We start from the raw sequence: 21,337 nt of genomic DNA on the forward strand, positions 1-21,337 counted from the left end.
TTTAACCCAAAAAAAAAAGGTCATAATATGCTTTGATACCAATAGTCAGAATCATGTGTTTACCATTTGACCAACAGTTATAGCCAATAGTAAATGCATAATTTTATTTTCTTATACTGTATTTAATAGCAACCAACATCAAATTTCAATGGAAGAATGTTAAATTTGACTGTCCTAACTTATACCCAACAATTAAGTTTATGTAGCTAATTAATTTTTATGGAAAAAATTGCTCTGAACAACCCTTTTTGAATTTTAGCATTTTGGAGTTACCAAAAGCTAATTAGTCAAACACTTATATTGTTTTTTAACCCAGTCAAACAATTAATAGTGGTCGAATAAGTCAAAACTAACCTATAAACTAACTATTTTACCAGATAGGACATATATATCAATAAACTCATGCAACATCAATTGCAAATAGGAAGCAAACACATTACATTAAACGACCGATTTATCATACACATGCAACTTCAAAAGTGGTGATATATATATAAACAATGTCATCCAAACTGCACCCTTGTTAGCTGCAATTGACACAACATTATTGTTAGCTATAAGAATTAGTTGTACTTGGTTGGTTCTTAATTCTACCTTTTTTTTTAATTTTTATTTTATATGTTACATAAGGAAATAGGGTTTCCAAAATTAGAATTAGTAGGATTAAGATTGCGCATGATGATAACATCCCTTTCCTTTTACTGTACCAAGCTACATATATCAATTCTGTTCCCAGTCGAGACAACGTCAACTTGCACAGTTGCACCTACATATTAAAAAAAAAATTGATTTAAAAAAAATATAATAATAACAATAATAAAGAAAACAGGTCACGAGAAGTGGTAAAAGATTTTTTGAAACTTCAAAAAAAGGGCATCCACAAGCCCCAGTAATATTGTGAAATATTTTATAGAATAAGCCAAACCAAATGGAAAAATACAAATCTGAGAGACGCGTCAATACACAAGTTGTGGTGCTCGTCAATCCCCTCTCTCTCTCTTCTCTCTCTCTTCCCTCTCTCTCTCCACACTCCAGCAGAACCAAACAACGACTGTTTTCAGCACCCTTCTGGCTTCTGTTATATATTGTTCAGTCCTTTTTATTTCATCAAAAAAAGAAAGAAAGAAATAATTGCTGGAAAATTTGTTGCTTAATTGCCTGACACAATTTCTGCATGCAAATAAGGAATAACGATTAGTTATTATAAGCTTGTGTTGTGAAGGAGATAGAGATCGTGGACAGTCATATCTATACTACGTCGAGGCGTTTAAGGATTTTTTTTTTTTTTTTTTTTTTTTGAAGTGTTTTTCGATCTGTTTTTTGGAATGCTAGCTGTGTCGCCTTTGAGGAGCACGACGACGAGCGGAAAAGATGAGATGGAGGGTTTTCCGATGGGATGCCACGACGATTTCCCGGACTTTACCGGCGGGAACTTGCTGGACAGCATCGACTTCGACGACCTGTTCGTGGGGATCCACGACGGCGACGTGCTGCCGGATTTGGAGATGGACCCGGAGGTTCTTGCGGAGTTCTCAATCAGCGGCGGCGAGGAATATTCCGACACCACCACCGCCACCGCTACTTCCGTGTTATTAAGCAGCGAGAAGGTGGCATGCGCAGAAGATAAAGAAGCTGAGAACTTGGGCTCGTCGTCTAATTCGGGTTCGGACCTTGGGTCCGGCCTCACAAGCTTGAATCAAGGGGGGGAAGAAATTTTGAGCAAACGGGACGAAAATACGAATCCGTCACCTAAAGAGAATTATGATAATAATAAAGGGAAGAAATCCTCCGCGCAATCCAAGAATAATCCGCAAGGAAAACGGAAGGTTAAGGTAATAATATAATCTTTAGTTTCAATTCTTTCTTAAAACATTCTTAAATTAGACAAGCTAAGTACAGTGTTGGTTTTAAGTAATTAGGTTTTAGGTTTTGTAATTAAGTTTGAATAATAATCTTGAACTGCGTGAAGGTGGATTGGACTCCAGAGCTTCACAGAAGGTTTGTACAAGCAGTTGAGCAATTGGGTGTGGATAAGGCAGTCCCTTCAAGGATTTTGGAGCTTATGGGAATTGATTGTCTCACTCGTCATAACATTGCCAGTCATCTTCAAGTAATTAAGCATTAATTTCACCTTTTTTAAATTAATAATATTCTTTCATTCATGGAGTTACCATGCTAGCTAGCTTTAATTTAATTTGTTTCTTTCTTTTGTTGTCACTCCCATTTGGTATATTCTTCTTTCTTTAAAGAGAAAAGTGGATCCACTCAATTTTTTTTGCCTAGTACAGCATGGGAATGATTTTGGCCGGGACTTAATTGTATATATGTGATGTGCAGAAATATAGATCCCACCGGAAACATTTACTGGCGAGGGAAGCGGAGGCGGCCAACTGGAGCCAGAGGCGGCAAATGTACGGCGGGGCTGCGGCGGGGGGCGGTGGAGGGGGAGGGAAGAGAGAGATGAGCCCTTGGCTGGCACCCACCATGGGGTTCCCTCCTCCTCCCATGCCACATTTCAGACCTTTACACGTGTGGGGGCATCCATCTGTCGACCAATCCTTGATGCACAACATGTGGCCTAAGCATCATCAGCTAGCTGCTTCAACATCTCCGCCGCCGCCGGCATGGCCGGCGGCGGCCGCTCCTCCTCCGCCGTTAACTGACCCTTCTTTTTGGCATTCCCACCATCAACGTGTAAGTAATAGCACTGCACGACATTATTATGTACTGTACATACTTCAAATTTACGTGACTAATTAAAACATGTTCTTTATTTTTAACGTTGTAGGTTGCAACTCCTTGCTTTCCGGCACCGATAGCACCAGCGGTAACTAAACTAATCCACCATTATTCTATTTAATTAACGTTTTTATCCATCCTTGTATTGCATGTATAGTATTCCTCATTTAATTTGTTAGTGCCACGTTGTTACGTAGTTCCTGTTATAGAATTTTGGCTTATTTGTGTATATCATAATTGATGTTGCAGAGATTTCCAGCTCCTCCGGTACCCGGAATCCCACCTCCGGCCATGTATAAACTTGACCCCGGCATCGGTGTCCCGACCGCCCCGGCCGCCGCTGCCCAACCTCTCCCTAGACCTCCTTTCGATTTCCACCCGGTAAGCAGAAACCCACTACCTAATAGTGTACACGGCACCCTAACAGACACTTAAACATATTCTTTTCACTTATAACTATAAAGTCACGAGTTAGAATTCTAGCCATCTTGATTTAAATTGGTCAGTGGACAACTTAGGCTGGTTTACCTTAACCGTCCAAAAAGAATCTAATTGAGACTTGACTATGTTGAACATATAATCATTAATGTGCAATCCAACTATCAGCTTAGCCTTTTAGTTGAGATGCAGTACATCCTTCAATTTGGTATCAGAGCCAGACCAAGCGGCTACAGTCCACATGTTGCTTAGAACCCACAACACACGTGAGGGAGCGTGTTGAGCATATAACCAATGTGCAATCCAACTATCAACTTAGACTTTTAGTTGAGATGGAGTACATCCTTCAATTTACTATATTAGATTCAGTTACATTTGTTATGACAAGTAATTAACTTTAATTTGTATCAGTCAAAGGAGAGTATAGACGCGGCTATTGGAGATGTTTTATCGAAGCCATGGCTGCCACTTCCGCTAGGGCTGAAACCGCCGTCCACGGACACCGTCATGGTGGAGTTGCAGCGTCAAGGGATATCCAAAGTGCCGCCGAGTTGCGCTTAATTAACCGGCCGGAGCACGGTGCTGGAGGCTGTTTTTTTTAAGGGTTTTCCGGCCAGAGAATCGTAAAAGCCCTTTCAATTTGACGACATTTCGTGCACTTTAATTAGATGAAAACGTAGGATTCGACATCTATATATGTATCGATCCAATTCATCGTATCTGCATGAGCTGCTGCAGTGTTTTTTTTTTCTCCAGATTTTTGCCTTGTTCTTGTTTATGCATGCATGTGCAAGAACATTGTTCATCCATGGGGGTTGTATATGGACTATATAATCTTATTATATATGCATCTCTTCGTCCATGTGAGAATATATAATCTAGCAATGATTACAGCTTTTCCACCCCCTCCTGTTGTCAATTACAAATTATTATACTATAGACACTTATCATAAGTCACGTCAATATATAAATATACACATTTTTTTTTCTTTATTACAATTTCAATGAAATGTTGTATCAAACAGCATATTGTACTGTAAACATTATCGTTACCAGAAAACAACATCTAACATTGGCCTGATAAAGCTGGTGACATCATGATTATGGTTACCAAACTGGAAAGAAATATGATATTGTCGCACGTATGTATTTTATTAGATAGAGAAAATGAATAAAAAAGGCCCACTCTGTCTTAGATTAATCTGAACATGTTCAATAAATGCGAACTAAGAACGGAAAAAGGTTTTTTTTTTTTTTTTTTTTTTTTTTTTGCAATATAAAAACTTGCACCCGTTATCCAATGGTAGGTACCCGTTAAATCAGGTACCCGTTAAATCTCACTTTTATGTAATAGTTTGTAAACAGATTACAATCATTCAATTAATAATAATAGTTATAGTATATTTTCTTCTTCTTTTTTTTTTTTTTTTTTAAAAAAAAAAAAAAAAACTTATTTTTTACCCTGTGTAGTGGCACAACTGCACAAGTTGATTAATTAGCTAAAAAAAAATGAGTTATATTATCTTTTTTCCTGTAATAAAATAAACATGCGATAAAAGTAATCCTCATTGAAATACATAATTTCATATTAAAGGGTCACACGTACTGTGTGTGACCATCTCACGGATCCTTATCCGTGAGACGAGTCAGGTCAATATGCGAATGTAATACTTATACTAGCAAATGTAATACTAAATCAAGAATAAAATATTTGTTACTTATAAGGGAAAACATAATACTTTTGAGAACAAATGTAATACTTTTATATTTTGATGTAAAAGTATTACTTATTTCATAAAAAGTACTCCGTATTATATTTTCCCTTATAAGTAATGTTATACTTATAAAGAAAAATGTAATACTTTTGATGAAAAATGGAATACTTTTACATCAAAATGTAAAAATATTACATTTTTCCATATAAACAATAAACATTTTATTCTTGATTTAGTATTACATTTGATAGTATAAGTATTTGATGGATATATTACAAATTTTCCCTGAGCAAATCAACCCGGTGGAGCAGACCCAACCAAACTTGGGCCCAAGGCCGAGTCCTGAGCTTGGCATCTCAGAGGTCCCATGCCAAATGCACCTCGAAGGTCGTCTCACGCCGATCTCCGAGCTTGGGACCTTGAGGAGGTCCAAGGCCGAGCTCCGAGCTCAGCGCCTTGAGGAGCAATCATTATGCCATGGAACCGTGTTCACCATCCATGGTGAACACGGTCCCAACGGTGTTAGTACACCGTTATCTTTTTTTTTTTCTTTTCCCTTAATTAATCGCGTGATTTTTCTTCTTCATTTTTACATTTTGCGGTTTCACATTAATTTGAGGTGAGCAATGATTTCAGACATTCATAAATTATGAATCCATGCTTGCACATTCACTTTGGAACCATGCCTACACATTCCCGTCCGAAACCATGGCTGTTCCTCTGTAGCGCAAGCTTCTTCAACATTCATAAATTATGAATTTTCTGTTATGAGATTATGAATTTACAGTAAATTCATAATCTCATAACAGAAAATTCATAATTTAATAAATGTTTTTCTTTTATGCGATTATGAATTTTCTGTTATGAGATTATGAATTTACAGTATATTCATAATCTCATAACAGAAAATTCATAATCTGACCAAACGCGCGTTGTTAACACCACATTAGCGATTTTTTTTTTTTTACGTAAAAACGGCGTCGTTTGGACCCGTGTTCACCATTCAGGTTTCTATGGCATAATTTACCCTTGAGGAAGTCTAAGGCCGAGCTCTTGGGCTCGGCCTGTGGCTTCATGGATGGTTGTAGCGCGTATAGTGGAGGCATTAGACCCGGTCAAGGAGGTACAAACTACCCACCATTTTTTCGCGGGAACAATTGGGGCGCGACCTAGTATAAAAACACTCCTCTTTGTCTTATTAGGGCATCATCACTCTATACATTATCCTTTATTTATTGAGTTATTTAAATTGGACTACTCAATCAATATAATCCATCAATATTACATTTTATCTTGACCCGACCACACAAAATTTTGAATTTTTGCCTATATTAAAACTTCTAAATTTTACCAAATGGACAACGTCTTCGTCACCACGAGAGTTTCCAAGTAGAAGAAAATTGTGAGCCGCAGAAGTGGCACTAAATTGTACTTTTGCGGACTAAATTGGGGAATCTTTTTGGAGGTATTTTGAAATATCTCAATCTTTAGATACATACTACTTTTTTTTAATCTATGTTATTATTTTGATATAACAATAAACTTAAATTATTTTATTTACAAAAACTTCACCCGTAGCTTTTAATTTCTCAAATATTGAATTACAACAAAGTATTTTATTTAATTTAACTTCTTAATGGGCATTTAGTTCATAGAAAAGGTAAGATTACAAAAGGTAATAAGATTACTTATTGAGAGATAGTGTGAGATAGGATTACTTTGTATGTTTAGTTGAGATTGTAGAGACGTGACAATAACATGTTTAGTTAATTAGTGTTATATTTTAGGTTATGTTATAATTAGTGTCATATTGTTTGAATTATAAATTTATAATATATATATATGAAATAGGAATTAATATTATCTATTGAATCATTAAGCTAAGTCCGTGCGTGCAATTCAAATATTTACTGAAAGAAGTGTGGGAAGTATGATAAGTCCAGTAGGGATTGCGCCCACTGAAAATGATGGAAGGGGCCTACTGAGAAAACACAAGAACGTGGGGTGAGGACTGTGACCAATTTCATTGCCAAATGCCAACTGATAAATGATAACAAAATCTAATGAAAATCATCAAACAACAAAATCATTTATCACCCTTCTTATCCAATCACATCCATCACTAACTAAAGTACCCTTTATCATTTAGGTGTGTCCTAAGTCATAAGAGCAAAATTATTGGTTGGAGTTTTTGTTAGGTTAAGAGTAAAAATAAAATAAACAAAACAAAAAATTAAAAAAATAATAAAAAAAAGGTAATCGTTAGTAGTCATGCTCACGGTTCGGTTCCAGTTCGAATCGGATTTTTTTTTTTGTTTTTGTTTTTGTTTTAAATTCCATGTTGTATTTTTAATTCAACATTTTTTTTTTGAAATTTTCCATTCTAAAATGATTTTAAAATGTTTATATGAAATATTTAAACTTGAAAGTTAAATTATAAAAAAAAATTGTTATAATTAAACTTTAAAATGTTATTTAAAGTTTAAACGTTAATAAAATAATAGTTAAACTTTAATCTAATAATAAATAATAATTGATTTTTCTTTGAATTTTATGTAGTTTGAAACCGGAACCGGCGGTTCCAATTCTAACAGTGCACGGTTCAGCTCAACAACCACCTAAAACTCCTAATGTAAACTCTGTTGAACTGTACTAATGCATGCAACGCACACCTTGTTCAATTTTTTTAGCAATAGATTCTCCCCTCCCCCTCTCTATCTCCTTCACCTAAGAAATTATTTTTTTAAAAAACAATACTGAAACTCTAAAACAAAACCAAATAAATAATAATAATAATAATAATAATAATAATAATAATAATAATAATAATAACAAACAACAAATTGGAGTTGTTTTAAATAATATTAATCTTGTAGTTTTAAGCTTTACGTTTGGATACAGACTGATGTCTGAACGTGACAATAGCACTCTTAGAAAATGTGTTAAAAGAAAGTTTGAAGTTTTGAAAATGGTGAAGAATTAATGTTGCTCTCATCTAACTATATATAGTTTATAATAATTAAATAATAATTAATTTTTTAAATTATAACATTGACATATAAGGGTCACGCGGAGGGTACCTTGTCAAAATTCAATCACTATTTACTAAGATACTTGACTTTAGCCATTCATGACTAAGGCACGGTGCAGGTATCTATCAAAAACTCAACTGTTGCCTCCTATTGTATAGTTGCATTGAAATTTTAAAGTTCTAACTCTTTTGAGATATTTTTTGGAGATTGTTAATTTAGAAAATCAATTTTGGTTGAAGGAAGCGCAGATTATTTAAAAAAAAAAAAAATGTGAGTCAAAAATTATGTTGATACACTACGATCCAAGATTTTAGACCATTTTTGAAATTTTGAATTGAAAATTCCTTTTGAAGTCATTTGAGACAGTATGTAGGACCAATCATCTATCATTTTTACCCCTTCACTAGCAAAATCTTTACTTTTGAAACCAATAAACCTTGAACCCTCCAAGTTTGAAATACCAAAAAATCATAATTTTTTTGTTATCGGCAAATCCGTCAAAGTTTGACGAATTTGATCAAATTAAAATGTTGAAACAAGTGTTTGGTAATCAACGGTTTGGAATTACATTTTTTGTTCTAAACTGTTGAAATCTTAAATGCTGCTTTTAGCAGCACTTGAATTGGTATTTTAAGAAGAACTTTTCTATTATAATTCACAAGTTACGTTAATCTATGATTATTAATTTTATCAAATTAAGTGTCTAGCCATTCAATTTTTACTCAATATAATCATCAACTTTTCAATTCTGACTCGATAAGGTACTCAAAAGACAAGATTATTGAATAAAAACTAAATATATAATTGATGACTTAATTGATAATTGATGATAATTTATAAATTATGAAATAATTGAAGGACGATTTTGGTTATTAACTCATAAATAAATTTAAATGTCATTATTTCTAGAGTCTAAAGGAGCCGTAATGAGGCTCCACTTCCTTGCCATCGAATGGGCAAATTATGTTGTGCATCCAACGACGTCGTTTTGATTAAAAACGCGCGTCCCACTTTAAAAAAAAAAAATCAATTTTGATTCCCGGCAACAGCATTATATTATGCATAATTTGAAATATATATAATGAATGAACTAAATATCCATAATGCATGAACTAAATATCTAGAATGCATGAACTAAATATCCAGAATGAATGAACTAAAAATTCAAAATGAATGAACTAAAAATTCAAAATGAATGAACTAAATATCCAGCATGAATGAAAAAAAATCAGTTTCGATTTCCGTCTAAATATCCAAAATGAATGAACTAAAAATCTAGAATGAATGAACTAAAAATCCATAATGAATGAACAACATAATGCTGTTCACGAGAATCGAAACTAATTATTTTTTTTAAATGGAATGCGTATTTTTAGTTAAAACGACATCGTTTTTGCAATCGTATACACCATGCATAGTGCACACGATTGCACAGCATAACGATCTCATCGGATGAGAATGATCAATTGAGACTTGAGAGGGAGGCATAAAAAGGAGCTCAAGAGTCAAGACCTTCTTCTTTCTTTTTTTTTTTTTTTTTTTTCATTTTTATTATTATTATTATTACTTTTATTTTTTATTTTTATATAATACTAATTATTATTATTATTATTATTATTATTTTTTAATACTTAGGCGATCCTAGTTTCACTAAACTATACACTTATAAGATCTCACCTTTAGAGCTATTGTAGAAGTAAATCTTGATTCGTGCAATCAACATATCGATCAGATTTTAATTTTTGTGCGCATATAAGGGATCTAATTTATCATTTTCATCAGTCCATCGGTTAAATCATAGTTTTTATGCATGTACGAATAATTTAATTCACACTTTCATCATCTTATACTGGTTTTCTATTCATATTTTTCAGTGGGAGGTTGTTTTTTTTTTTTTTTTTTTTTTTTGCCACAATAGTATAAATGTCTTTATTACATATTTTTTAAAAATATGTAAACTGTGATAAACAATTAACTATACCAAATATTTTTTACAAAATGTTAATATTATTTACTAATTAAATCACTAACATAGTCCTAACTACTAATTAACCCGCTTTCAAAAAAAAAAAAACTACTAATTAACCCAATAATTGCCAAACAATGCCATAACAAAGTAACTTCTCAAAAATCCGAAGTTTCAAACTATTCAATTGTAAGTTTAACTAATCGATGCAAAACAAAAATGTCAAATGTACTTTTATTATATACTCTTAATTTTTATTCTCACATACAAAATTGTAGGTACGTGTATTGAGATTCATATAAAAAAAAAAAATAAAAAATAGTAACTTATCAAATTCTGTCACACGGAGTAAGGTTGGCCACATCAACGGCAAGAAATAAAATTGTGGAATTAAGATTTGGAAGGACTAAACTTGAAAATCCTCCGCAAACCCTAAAACCCTCCACTGTCTACTGACATAGCCTCGCAGTGAGAACAAGTTATCGAATTACTTAAAATGGCAATAGCAGCTGCTGCCAGAGTGGTTTTCCGATCTCCGGCTGTCCGTAACGCTGCCTCCAGAGGAGCATCTGAAGCCAAAGCTGCTTGCTCCCCTTTCCGCATCGCTTCCAGAAGTCCTCTGGCTCCTCGCATTTTCAGGTACGTACCGTATGTATATTTATCCATACTTAGAATCATAGCGTGCCACGTGTGGCTAAGCACTTATTGTGTGTATGTGAACTGTGAAGGTGTCCGGTTGAGTTGATCGCGTGTGTGGAGTCAATGCAACCGTACCACACTGCCACAGCTTCGGCTTTAATGACTTCAATGCTTACGGTCTCTCCCCGCAGCTTCGGTTGGCTTGCCAAAGGTACCCTAACTAATGAATTGTGATTTTGGGTTTTAAATGCCATGTTTTTTGACCAATTCGATGGAATGTGATTGATTATTAGTTTGTGATATCTGCTTATGATTCAATTAAGGTTGCCAGGTTGGGAGTTGATCAGTTGATGTGCTTTTATACTGGGATTATCTTTTGTTTAAACCTTATGGTTATTTCTTAATTTTGCATATGCCAGTAAAATTGGATTCTCATAGTAGAAGTGTGCCCTTCTGATATGTGGATGAACTTTTGTGTATTTATTTATTTTTAATTTATGGCTTGACAAAGGCTTCATTTCATGGTTTGTCTAAGTAACTTCTGACTTGCTAGTGAGTTAATACATTAGCTGATTTTGGTCATTTAGACTTCTAGGAGTTTTAGTTTTCATCCCTAGTTTGTGCAGAGCTCTGCATTTTGCTTGATTAAATGTCCAAAACTCTGCAAAGAGTTAAAGGCCTCTTCAACTTTGGTCATATGCATATGCCTTACTGAGTGTTATAAGTTGTCTTAATATTTATTATCCCATTTGACAGACCTCTATTTGACTCCATACTACGTATAAGCCTTCTGACGCTTCCAGAAGGAACAAGTAAACTTTTGCCCCTTCGTACTTTGCAATATTATAGCCTAATCTAACTTGGAGTACTTTTTCTTTCATCAATCATCCATGATCCATAGCAGCTTCTGCCCCTTTCTCCTTTCACTTATACCTTGAACTTGAATATTTGTCTTCCTATCTTGCTTAGTTGTGCACCTTCCTTGTATCTGTTTATTTCCAAGTAGGTTCTCTAACCAGAGGGCTTTTCATTCTTGATTTAGGTGTCTAGCAAAACATATAGGATCCTCCTTTTCGTCTAATAATATGGTGAGTTCCTGCTGGATTTTTCTTAAATCTAATTTCAAGTACAGGAGTTATTTCCATACAGCATTTTTGGATTTGGATTGCATTCTACTTAGTACTGTTTTGCCTCTACCATCAATTGGGTTAGCCAGGGTATTTATAAGTTATAACGCAACCCAAGTAGGCTTCAGTCACTGGTAGCTGAGCAATTCTTGATTTTGCTTTTTATAGAATTTCCTTCTTGTATCATCAAACCATATCATGATATAAATCTCTTTATTTCAAATTTAGAGCAATGATGATTGTACAATCTTCGAATTCTAGCAATTCCCTTTCCATTACTTCATAAAGACTGAATATGAGCAATGCCATTGTCTACTTGAAGTACAGTACCGGGATGGAGATAGGCATTGCATTAAAGATTTTGACTTTCTTCATTCTTCTTGTTGTAGACGTTGAAAAGACTAAATGAAGGACAAGCAAAGTGGATTAAAATGAATTTCTTACCATATAGTAGAAAGTCTGCTTATTGATAAGACTCGATTAAGAATTTCAAATTTACTTGAAAAGATTATTTGCGCAAGGGTTAAAGTTGAGGAGAACTTTAAAACTTTTGCAGATTCCATTAGAAGCATTTTTAGAAGTTATTTCTATTCATTTGTCTCCTGTATTCCTGTCCTGCCTTAGGGCTTGTGGTATTTGTGTGGGGGTCTCATTTGACATATATGTTGAATATAAGGACTAGCATTTGTGGGGGTCTCATTTGACGTATTTGTGGGGGTCTCATTTGACATATATGTCGAATATAAGGACTAGCATTTGTGGGGGTCTCATTTGACGAATAAAAAGGACTAGCATTGTCTGTTATCTAATTATAGGTTCTCTCTACCCTCAGTAAGTCAGAGGTTTTAATATTTAGGAATAACTGACATGCAATATATATTTCTTAAAACTTAAACCAATGAGCTAGCACTTATATTTGTTTTATTTTTGTTACTTATCAGCAATCAATGATGATGCGTGATTGTATTATGGAGGTTGTGAATGAACTGCCGAAGGATTGTTCTGGGTATGCTTAGCTTGCAAAAACATAGGGAAATTTCATCATTTGTATTATCATATCTTTTCAGATCAATTTTGCTACTAATATCAAGTAGTTCAGTATCTTACTGATTTCTTGTATATATTAAACCAGCCTGCAGTGACGGTGTTTGATCAACCATGGTTCAGTTAAGTTTCCAGCCAGCTGTCATTGCAAATCCAGATAACTCCAACAAGATGAAGGGGGTGTTTGGTAAATAGTTGTTAGCTGATTGGGGATTAGTGGGTTTGACTAGTTGATAACATTAGCTGATTGTAGAAAGATGTTTGGTAAATTGGCTGTTAGCTATAGCTGATTACATGCAAAATGACTTTCTCAAAAACTTAATTAAAAAAGCTACTTTGATAAGCTTTTTGAATTTTAGCGTTTTGGAGCAATAAGTTGTTACAAAAAGCTAATTAATCAAACACTTATATTGGTTGTTTAACAATCAAATAGCTAATGCCTAATAGTGGTCAAATAAGTTAAAATTGATTGATAAGCTAACTATGTTATCAAACATGGCCGAAATCTTTCAGAGGTTCAGGTCCTTCCAGTGTGAAGTTTCTTCCTTGGAACTTCAATTTCATATACTGGGTAGAAGGGAAAAATTGATGTTTGGTCTATGTTGGAGATAAATTCTTATAGGCACGAGTGTCAAATAGATCCATCTACTACTGCAAAGTGCTCAATTCTCACCACGAAATAGGCCCATCTACCAGCTAAATTTGTTTAATTGGCATTTTTTACAGGTTGCTAGCAAGTTGACTATGAAATTATTAAAAATAAATAAATAAATAGAATAAAAAATTAAAAAAATTAATAATAATTAAAAAAGAATATCAGCCACCGGCTGTCCTCGCTGGACAGGCGGTGGCTGATATTCTTTTTAAATTTTTTTAAAATTTTTTATTCTATTTATTTATTTTTAATAATTAAATAGGCAACCTGTTAAAAATGCCAATTGAACAAATATAGTTGGTTGATGGGCCTATTTGACACATAATTTAGTTCGTAGTGAGAATTGAACATTTCGCAGTAATGAGTCTATTTGACACTTGTGCCATTCTTATATGGATGCTAGGATTTCACCATCTTGGGTTCTTTGAAAATATTAGGTCTATGTTGGAGATAAATTCTTATATGGATTTCACCATCTTAGGTTCTTTGAAAATATTATCAGTAACCTGGAAGTGATGCATACCAACTTATTTATGCAATTGGGATCACGCAAATGATTTTTATTTATTTTTTATTACTACAACAACATACATACAAGAAGGGAATTCACTCAAACACAATCAATGCCTTCCCATCTTCAGGTTCATCTTTATCTTCTGGTAGCTTTATCTCTTCTTCCATATTTGCTTCTGAACGTTGTCTACAGTATCTAATTACTACAAAGCAAATGAATGCTGCAGAAAAATCAGCAAAAAGTCTGGGTTACCACCTTTTCCAGATCTTGATGTCAGAAGAAATTTAACTGAGGCAAACATGAATGTACCTGCAAAAATGCGAGTTCTGGCAGTGGTAAGATTCCAGAAGGCTGTCAAAGCTGATGCTGCTATGGTCTTCTTGTGAGAGCAAGCTCCCCAGCTCTCCATCACCCTACATTTCAAGTATTCACCTGGTATTTATCGGAGACTGACATTAGATCGATAGGAATCCATCCGATAACCTTAACTAACAGGGCAAACATTTAGATACCTTTTCTACATATCTGACTGGAGTAAGATGAATATAGTTTTGGGGCAGTGAAGCTCATAAAGAACCCTGGGAAAGAAAATCGACAAGTGAGTTATGTCACAAGTTCATTAAACTATAAGCTTTTATGTCACATGGATGATCCTTACCAAATGCACATAGCCTCCATAGAGAAAGCAGATGCCCATACTCAGCTCCAACAAGCAGGAATGGTACTACCTAAACCATGATATTCATTGTTCAAATTCCATCCTATTCTATCAACAAAATCCAGATGCAAATAAGTATGGAATATTTACTTTAAGGGTCATGCCTGGCTCTCCTGAGAACAACTCTCTTGTTTTCAAGATTGCAAGATTTGCTGTTGGAAGTATCATTCTTCCCATTCTCAAAATGTCATCTTCTTTCAGCTGGATATCACACTTAACCTCAACATTACCTCTGGAAGTTCAAAAATTAGGTAAGCAATGATTGCAGAAGCATTCTGAAAGATAACAAGACAGATGGAATGGCAAAGGGTCTACCTTGGCCGGATCGAATTCGACAAGAATGATACAACCAAAAACAATAGCCCCAACTGAGATACTAAGGAGACAATACTGCAACAGTGCAACCATGATGTTAGAATGTTACCACATTGTACTAAATTGAAAGATATGAATATAAACTTCATGGTGGGCAATAATTGGGGCATACCTAATGCTAACTCCACTAGCAAAACAAGAAGATAAGAAGCAGAGAGACCCAAAACCAAACCAAAGGCTTGATCTTGCTACATCCCTCCACATCACCAGATCATTTACCATCTCCCCAATTCTATCCAGATTAACCCCTTCGCCTTCGCATTCACTTGATTCTGCATACCCAGAATCAAAATTTCATCACCCACAAAAAACAAAATGAAAATGAGAAAGATTGATATAAAATCGAGTGCGGTCTCCTGTGAAACGAGTCAGATCAAGTCATATACCATAAGACTCAATTCTCCTGACTCAACTCTGTCTTATGGATTAAGACACGTGAGACGGTCTCACTGGAGAATTTGCCTAAAATCAATGCATATTGAAGGAAAAGGGAACATACTTGGAGATGGAATTGGAACTAAGCCAAGTTTATCTTTCTTAGATCTACCACTGTTCCTCTTCTTTCTCTTAACCATTTCTTCTCCCACACCCAAATCTTTATCTTCTCTCATAATTTCCAGCTCCAATCGCCGTCTCGATCTCCTCCGATGATTTCTCGGAGAAGCACACCCCAATACAGCTCCTCCGCCTGCGTTCCCATTCCTGGATCTCCTGCGGCCCCCACTCAGCTCCACCCCATCGTCGCCCATTTCAAGCTTCTCCGCCAAACGGGTCCTCGACTTTCGAAGAAGAGAAGGCGATAGAAGCAGGAGATCGCGGACTGGGAGGCTATAAGGGTGCTTTGGAGATGAAGCTGAAGGTGGAGGTGAAGGGGCCATATCGAGGTGCGGTATCTCATGATCGTCAGAGCAGCGGAGTTTGGAAAGTCTTGAAGCCGATTTTACTCTGCTTCGGGGCTCGGAACGATGAGACAGAGGTGTGGTTTCCATGGTTTGCTTGTTTTCAGTGCTGGGATTTGCAGAAAGGTTGATGATGGAAGAAAGAACCGTTGGAGGGAGGGAACAGAGTTTGAATTGTTTTGGGTCGATAATTGCCCATTGGGCTTCTTATATAGTTATATATACATATTTGTATATTCTCTCTAACGGTAGAAAATGGGAGACAATTCCGTTTTGGACCTTTGGTGCCTTTTGACTTTTGTGGGCTTCTGCCACAATTTTGTATGCTATTTGCTTTAATCTAAATAATATAATTAGAAAATGATCAAATAATCTGTTACAATATAGTATCTGTACGACTGTACATACCCTGTTGAAGCACACAGAATCAATGCCCCATAGAATTTGAGCCTGTGACCTTCTGTTTAGAAGAGTCACAGATATGCCGCTTGACCAAAGTCTTTGGCTCTTCTAAATGTTCTTGAATCAGTAAAAAAGTACAATTAAGTTCTCATAGTCTCATATTACCTATTTAGCAGGTTACTACGGATTTAGAACTTTTGATATTTTTTGTCACATCAATAAATTTTAAATGTGTTTGGTTAACTAGAGAAGTTTTCAAGAATTTTATGTAAACTGCAAAAAAAATGTGTATAGCAGATCCCAACGAAAGTGGGAATAGAAGTTGTGAGTTCAAAAAAATAATGGCTAAATCTTGTGCTTTGCTAATGAAAAAACACTCACTACTTATTTCAAAGGCTCATCAACATAATATTTGGAAGCTTTAAGCTCAAAAACTTAAACTAAAGAAATTATGGTTTTCATGAGTGACAGGCAGTTCAGTCTCCACTATCACTATGCACCATCAGCTGTTGTACATGACTGCTTCTTGCCATGCCTTATCCAGAAAGCTTTTAACCTTCTAAGTCCATCTTCAAGGCTAGCCAGCTCAACGGCGAAAGTTATGCGAATCCAGTTCTTCATCCCCAAGGCAATCCCTACAAATCGCACCCTCATTTTTTAGCACTGTAGTAGCAGTAGTATAGCAATGCAGATATGTTTTTAATCGTTTCCCTCAAGAACTTTTAACCTGGCAAGACGAGGACCAATTCTTCTTTTGCCAGTTTGACACAGAAGTCCATATCATCATCTATGTCTTCCAGCAACGACACATTTAGTTTAACCTATGAGCAAATATAGAGTTAATCCAAGTACTTTGGACAGACGAAAAAGATTGGCTCATATTCCATGTTTTGTTAATTACCATCATTGACATAGCTCCTTCTGGCTTGTATGGACAAGAAAGACAAGCGATGTCTTCAAGTTTGGCATAACAAGTATCTGCAGCTTCTCTCAGCATATTGTTAATATTTAAGAAGAAATCTTTTGGCGTTTTCTCAAGAATTTGAGGAACCGCTCCCTGAAAGTTCAAAGAGTTACACGGTCAGTCTTTCTATCATCATCCCGACTTAAATTTAGCGATGAAACATGTATGATTAATTTAATCTCAGATGGAAATCTCATAAAAATGCACCTGAATTACAGTTGCAGGGTTGGCACCAATGTCGAGATATCCACGAAGGCATTCAACAATCTGAAATGAAAGCAAAATTCTCACACTCATGAAGATTTCAAGCTTATTTCCAGACATGCAAGGTTATAGCTACATAAAGGTATTAGCTTGTTTGATTAGAAACTGTGAGAAAACATGATTGAAAAGTTAGAAGTAGTGTGAGCTATATATACAAACCCCAGATTTCTTAAGGACTTCATTTGGATCAATAGTTGCTATCCATCCCAATCGCCATCCAGGAAGGATCCACCGTTTTGATATTGATCCCAAAGAAATGACAGGAGTGATTGATCCAAACTGTCCCATTGCCACAAACGGTTTGCATCCGAAAGACAGATGCCCATAAACTTCATCAGCAATCAGTAGAACTCCGAGTTTTTGTGCTGTCTCTGCAATCTCCAGTATGAAACAGGGAAAAGAGAAAACAGTCAGTACCCAACAAAGCAGAATCTAAATTCTAAACTGAACTGTAATGATTAACAGTGCTTCGACTTCTGAACACTCACCTTCTGTAAATGAGCATGACTATAAACACTTCCACAGGGATTCCCGGGGTTTATTACAACCATAGCAATGGTGTTACCATCTGCAAGAGCTTCTACGCCATTAAGATCAACCTCCCAACCTTTCTCTGGAAGCAGGTTATAATTACGGACCTCAACATTGTTAAATGCAGCCCGGACTTCATAAAACGGATACCCTGGTCTGGGCAGCAAAATGTTCACACCCGGGCGACCAAGCACTGCCAATATGACTTCAATTGCGTGATTTGTACCAACAGTGAGATAAACATCATCAGGTGATAGTTTGTGTGGAAGATCACAGGACAAATACTCTGCAACAGACCTAATGGAGAGAAGAAATTTATAAAAACTTCAGTACATGAAGTCATTTAAATAATTCTGAGGTCTTAACATCAAATCTCCCACAGACCCCCAAATGTCTGGAATCTTGCCTAAACATTATGTAGACAACTAAGTTGGTCAGACTATTTACTTGATAATCACAAAGTTATAAGTTAGACTTTTAGCGGTAACGACTATTGATCATCTTGATTTAAGCCAGTCAGTTATGTGTAACTTAGACTGGTTTTGAACCAACTGGTTGGTCAGACTATTTACTTGATAATCACAAGGCGGAAACGACTATTGGTCATCTTTGATTTGAGCCAGTTAGTTATGCGTAACTTAGACTGATTTCGAACCAACTGGTTTACCTTCAAGTGGTCCTATGCCTGCAAGGCGGGGTTTACCCAGTGACCACTATAACTTGATTTATTATATGTATACGCACAGAAACTGAGAATACAGAACCAGAAAGGAAGATAAAACAAACCCATCGATTCCAATGCAGAGAAATATGCAAAAAGAGGAAGCTTTTGTATCCATGCAATACAATTTATCGGAAGAGACTAGAGAGAACGTACAATAATAAATCAGAAAAGAAAAGAAAGTAGGAATTTTTAGTGACCTCCTTGCCGGAAAAATCCCAGTGGCCGGAGAATAGCCATTGAACTTGGCGGATCGCGCGGATGCAGAAATGGAGTCTTCGGCCACCGCAGAGGTCCGAAAGCAGGGGAACAAAGAAGGGTCTCCTCGGCCGAGGTGAATGAGGGGCCTTCCATTGTCAGCATCCTTTTCATTTACTTTCTCCAGTATCGTTTCAAGAACCGACCTGATGGAAACTGGAGATTTATTAGTGTTCTTGTTGTTGAAGCCCCATTTCGCCAATTTGTTCTCCATTTCTTTCGCTTCTCTTTGGCGAAATGCACACCGCAAAATATTCACGTGGAGGCCCAATTACAGGGGAAGATGGAAATCTGGTAATATAAAAAGGAAAACACAGAGACAGAACACACAAAGCCAAAAGATCAGAGTATTATAATGTGATCATAACTTGATAGCTATATGATTTATACATAATGTGTCAGACATAATAAATTCATAAAATGTGTGAGATATGTCCCCTATAAAATAATTTTGTTTGTGTGTTTGGGTATTTATGAGTGTATTGGAAATATATGAGTTAAAAGAGGTATGTATTTGACCTTATTGTTAGTATTATTCTTCCAAAAAGGCTTAACCCCAATTCTAAGGGCTTCCCACACCCGACCCGACAGAGCATTTGGGAGGATTATTGTTAGTATTATTGCACAGTTATTTTGGAAGTTCTATATGGGGTTTATATATTTATACACGTGTGTGTTGGAGGTATTTATAATGGCAAAGGGAGTATTAAAAATAGATAAGATATTGAGTGTGATGTGAAATAAGCACGACTATCTAGTGATTATCGTGACATTGTCGTTATCATATTAATCATCATGCATTGGATGTGATGTGGAATAAGCACGACTATTTAGTGATTGTCGTGACATTGTTGTTATCCTATTAATCATGTATATTACTATCTAGTGATTATCGTGATATTGAGTGTGACGTGGACCTTGAGAATAATTGTGGACCTCAAGAAGAGAATAATTATGAGTAAATAGTGATTATTGTGGACCTCGAGAATACTTATGACAATGATTACAAATTGAAATTAAATAGTGATTATCGTGATATGTGAGGTTCAAACTTTAGTATCTTCTCCCAAATATTATGCTTACTAAATTAGTAAATTACCAAGACTATGTGGTCTAATGGTATCCGGGTTGGACTTCTATTTGGAAGATTATGAGTTCAAGTCTCAGTGGAGGCGTTATTGGTTCTTTGTGTTTCAGTAGGTTGAGAAAGTATATGAACACATACTACAATGTAATAGGGCCAGTAACATTCAAAAAAAAAAAAAAAAAAAAGTCCGTGCAAGCAACTTACACTTTTACTATAGTCTATAAATGGTCATGGTCATAGACCGAGAAAAGACATAGGGATTATTCTTGAACTTTATCCAAAAATATATCCACACTCTCCTAAAAATTACCTAAAATATTCATACTAGAGCATTCTAGCTACAAAATGTATATTTACAATTTTTAATTTTTTTTTTGAAATTTAGAGAATTTGCCTTGATATTGGTATTAAAAAAAAAACTTGTGATTTTCATGTAAAAGTTATTGTGTCCATTTATTTTCTACCAATTTATTTATATTTTAATATTGTTGAGTTCATGTTTGACTGATCTTACCAAAAAACAACACTTACAAATACACAATGTATGTGGATGCCATTACATTGGGCACTAGAATAAAATCTTCTTATTTTGAATGTTTATGGTAAGAGATCAAAATGTTGTTTAAGGGTAATATTTTGATCCATGTATTATTATAAATAACATGATGAGACTAATGTATTTAAAAATTTCCAAATCAAGTAATTAAATCGACAAATAAGTTAATACGTTTAGATTTTTGTTAAACTGAAAATGAAACTAAGCCAATATTTGAAAAATATACATATACATTCAATTACTTGCCATCGGCAATTTATATTGTGCACCACGACGCACATAACAATGTGCGTTCAGGTACAAAACGCGCGCGTTTCAATTGCTAACGTTACTCTGTCCGTCCAAACAGTCAAAACCCCATTATGTGTATTCAGTTAAAAATTTCTGTGTATTGTGTTATGAGTTTCTGTATTTGTGTATTGTGTTATGAGTTTCTGTATTTCTGTGTATTTAGTTAAGAGTTGATGTGTATTCAGTTAAGAGTTTCTGTGTATTCAGTTACGAGTTTCTGTGTATTCAGTTAAGACTTTCTGTGTATTATGTATCATGTTAGATTATGTGTATTCAGTTATGAGTTTCTTGTATTCTGTTATAAGTTTGTGTCGAAACACTAAAATTTTTTTGGACAATGCACCAAAATGACGTCGTTTTGGGAGACGCAGGGCGCACATTGCTATGTGCGCCCTGGTGCAT

General features: G+C 35.2%; 4 protein-coding genes and 1 long non-coding RNA gene across 7 annotated transcripts; 3 read left to right on the top strand and 2 right to left on the bottom strand.

Moving 5' to 3' along the window:
* The first annotated feature begins 959 nt into the window (after nt 1-959).
* On the top strand, nt 960-4,079 carry LOC109188258 (transcription activator GLK1-like). Its single transcript, XM_019338850.1, has 6 exons — nt 960-1,832; nt 1,970-2,110; nt 2,338-2,694; nt 2,789-2,827; nt 2,989-3,120; nt 3,589-4,079. Exons 1-6 carry the CDS (start codon nt 1,326-1,328, stop codon nt 3,736-3,738), a joined length of 1,326 nt encoding a protein of 441 aa, XP_019194395.1. The 5' UTR covers nt 960-1,325; the 3' UTR covers nt 3,739-4,079.
* Nucleotides 4,080-10,320: 6,241 nt separating this feature from the next.
* LOC109188261 (protein NUCLEAR FUSION DEFECTIVE 6, chloroplastic/mitochondrial-like) lies at nt 10,321-12,878 on the top strand. Of its 3 annotated transcripts, none has more exons than XM_019338854.1 (4): nt 10,321-10,529; nt 10,619-10,740; nt 12,598-12,662; nt 12,789-12,878. In XM_019338854.1, exons 1-3 carry the CDS (start codon nt 10,387-10,389, stop codon nt 12,615-12,617), a joined length of 285 nt encoding a protein of 94 aa, XP_019194399.1. In that variant the 5' UTR covers nt 10,321-10,386; the 3' UTR covers nt 12,618-12,662; nt 12,789-12,878. The 3 variants fall into 3 exon arrangements, with proteins under 3 accessions (XP_019194399.1, XP_019194401.1, XP_019194400.1); XM_019338856.1 differs by lacking the exon at nt 12,789-12,878 and adding an exon at nt 11,572-11,617 and having other exon boundaries at nt 12,598-12,764; XM_019338855.1 differs by lacking the exon at nt 12,789-12,878 and having other exon boundaries at nt 12,598-12,764.
* A 323-nt stretch (nt 12,879-13,201) lies between these two features.
* Nucleotides 13,202-13,997, top strand: LOC109188262. Its single transcript, XR_002055374.1, has 2 exons — nt 13,202-13,295; nt 13,793-13,997. It is a non-coding gene; the product is annotated as an uncharacterized LOC109188262 (long non-coding RNA).
* Nucleotides 13,901-16,063, bottom strand: LOC109188260 (reticulon-like protein B18). The gene is made up of 8 exons (XM_019338853.1): nt 15,462-16,063; nt 15,075-15,234; nt 14,903-14,977; nt 14,678-14,819; nt 14,528-14,597; nt 14,382-14,447; nt 14,179-14,301; nt 13,901-14,089 (listed from the first exon to the last, which is right to left on the bottom strand). Exons 1-8 carry the CDS (start codon nt 15,949-15,951, stop codon nt 13,962-13,964), a joined length of 1,254 nt encoding a protein of 417 aa, XP_019194398.1. The 5' UTR covers nt 15,952-16,063; the 3' UTR covers nt 13,901-13,961.
* A 501-nt stretch (nt 16,064-16,564) lies between these two features.
* Nucleotides 16,565-19,285, bottom strand: LOC109188259 (probable aminotransferase TAT2). The gene is made up of 7 exons (XM_019338851.1): nt 18,944-19,285; nt 17,980-18,319; nt 17,651-17,869; nt 17,435-17,494; nt 17,165-17,320; nt 16,991-17,084; nt 16,565-16,898 (listed from the first exon to the last, which is right to left on the bottom strand). Exons 1-7 carry the CDS (start codon nt 19,213-19,215, stop codon nt 16,756-16,758), a joined length of 1,284 nt encoding a protein of 427 aa, XP_019194396.1. The 5' UTR covers nt 19,216-19,285; the 3' UTR covers nt 16,565-16,755.
* Between the last annotated feature and the right edge of the window lie 2,052 nt (nt 19,286-21,337).

This window comes from Ipomoea nil, unplaced genomic scaffold (assembly GCF_001879475.1).
Source record: "Ipomoea nil cultivar Tokyo-kokei standard unplaced genomic scaffold, Asagao_1.1 scaffold1421, whole genome shotgun sequence".
NCBI classification, from domain to species: Eukaryota; Viridiplantae; Streptophyta; class Magnoliopsida; order Solanales; family Convolvulaceae; genus Ipomoea; species Ipomoea nil.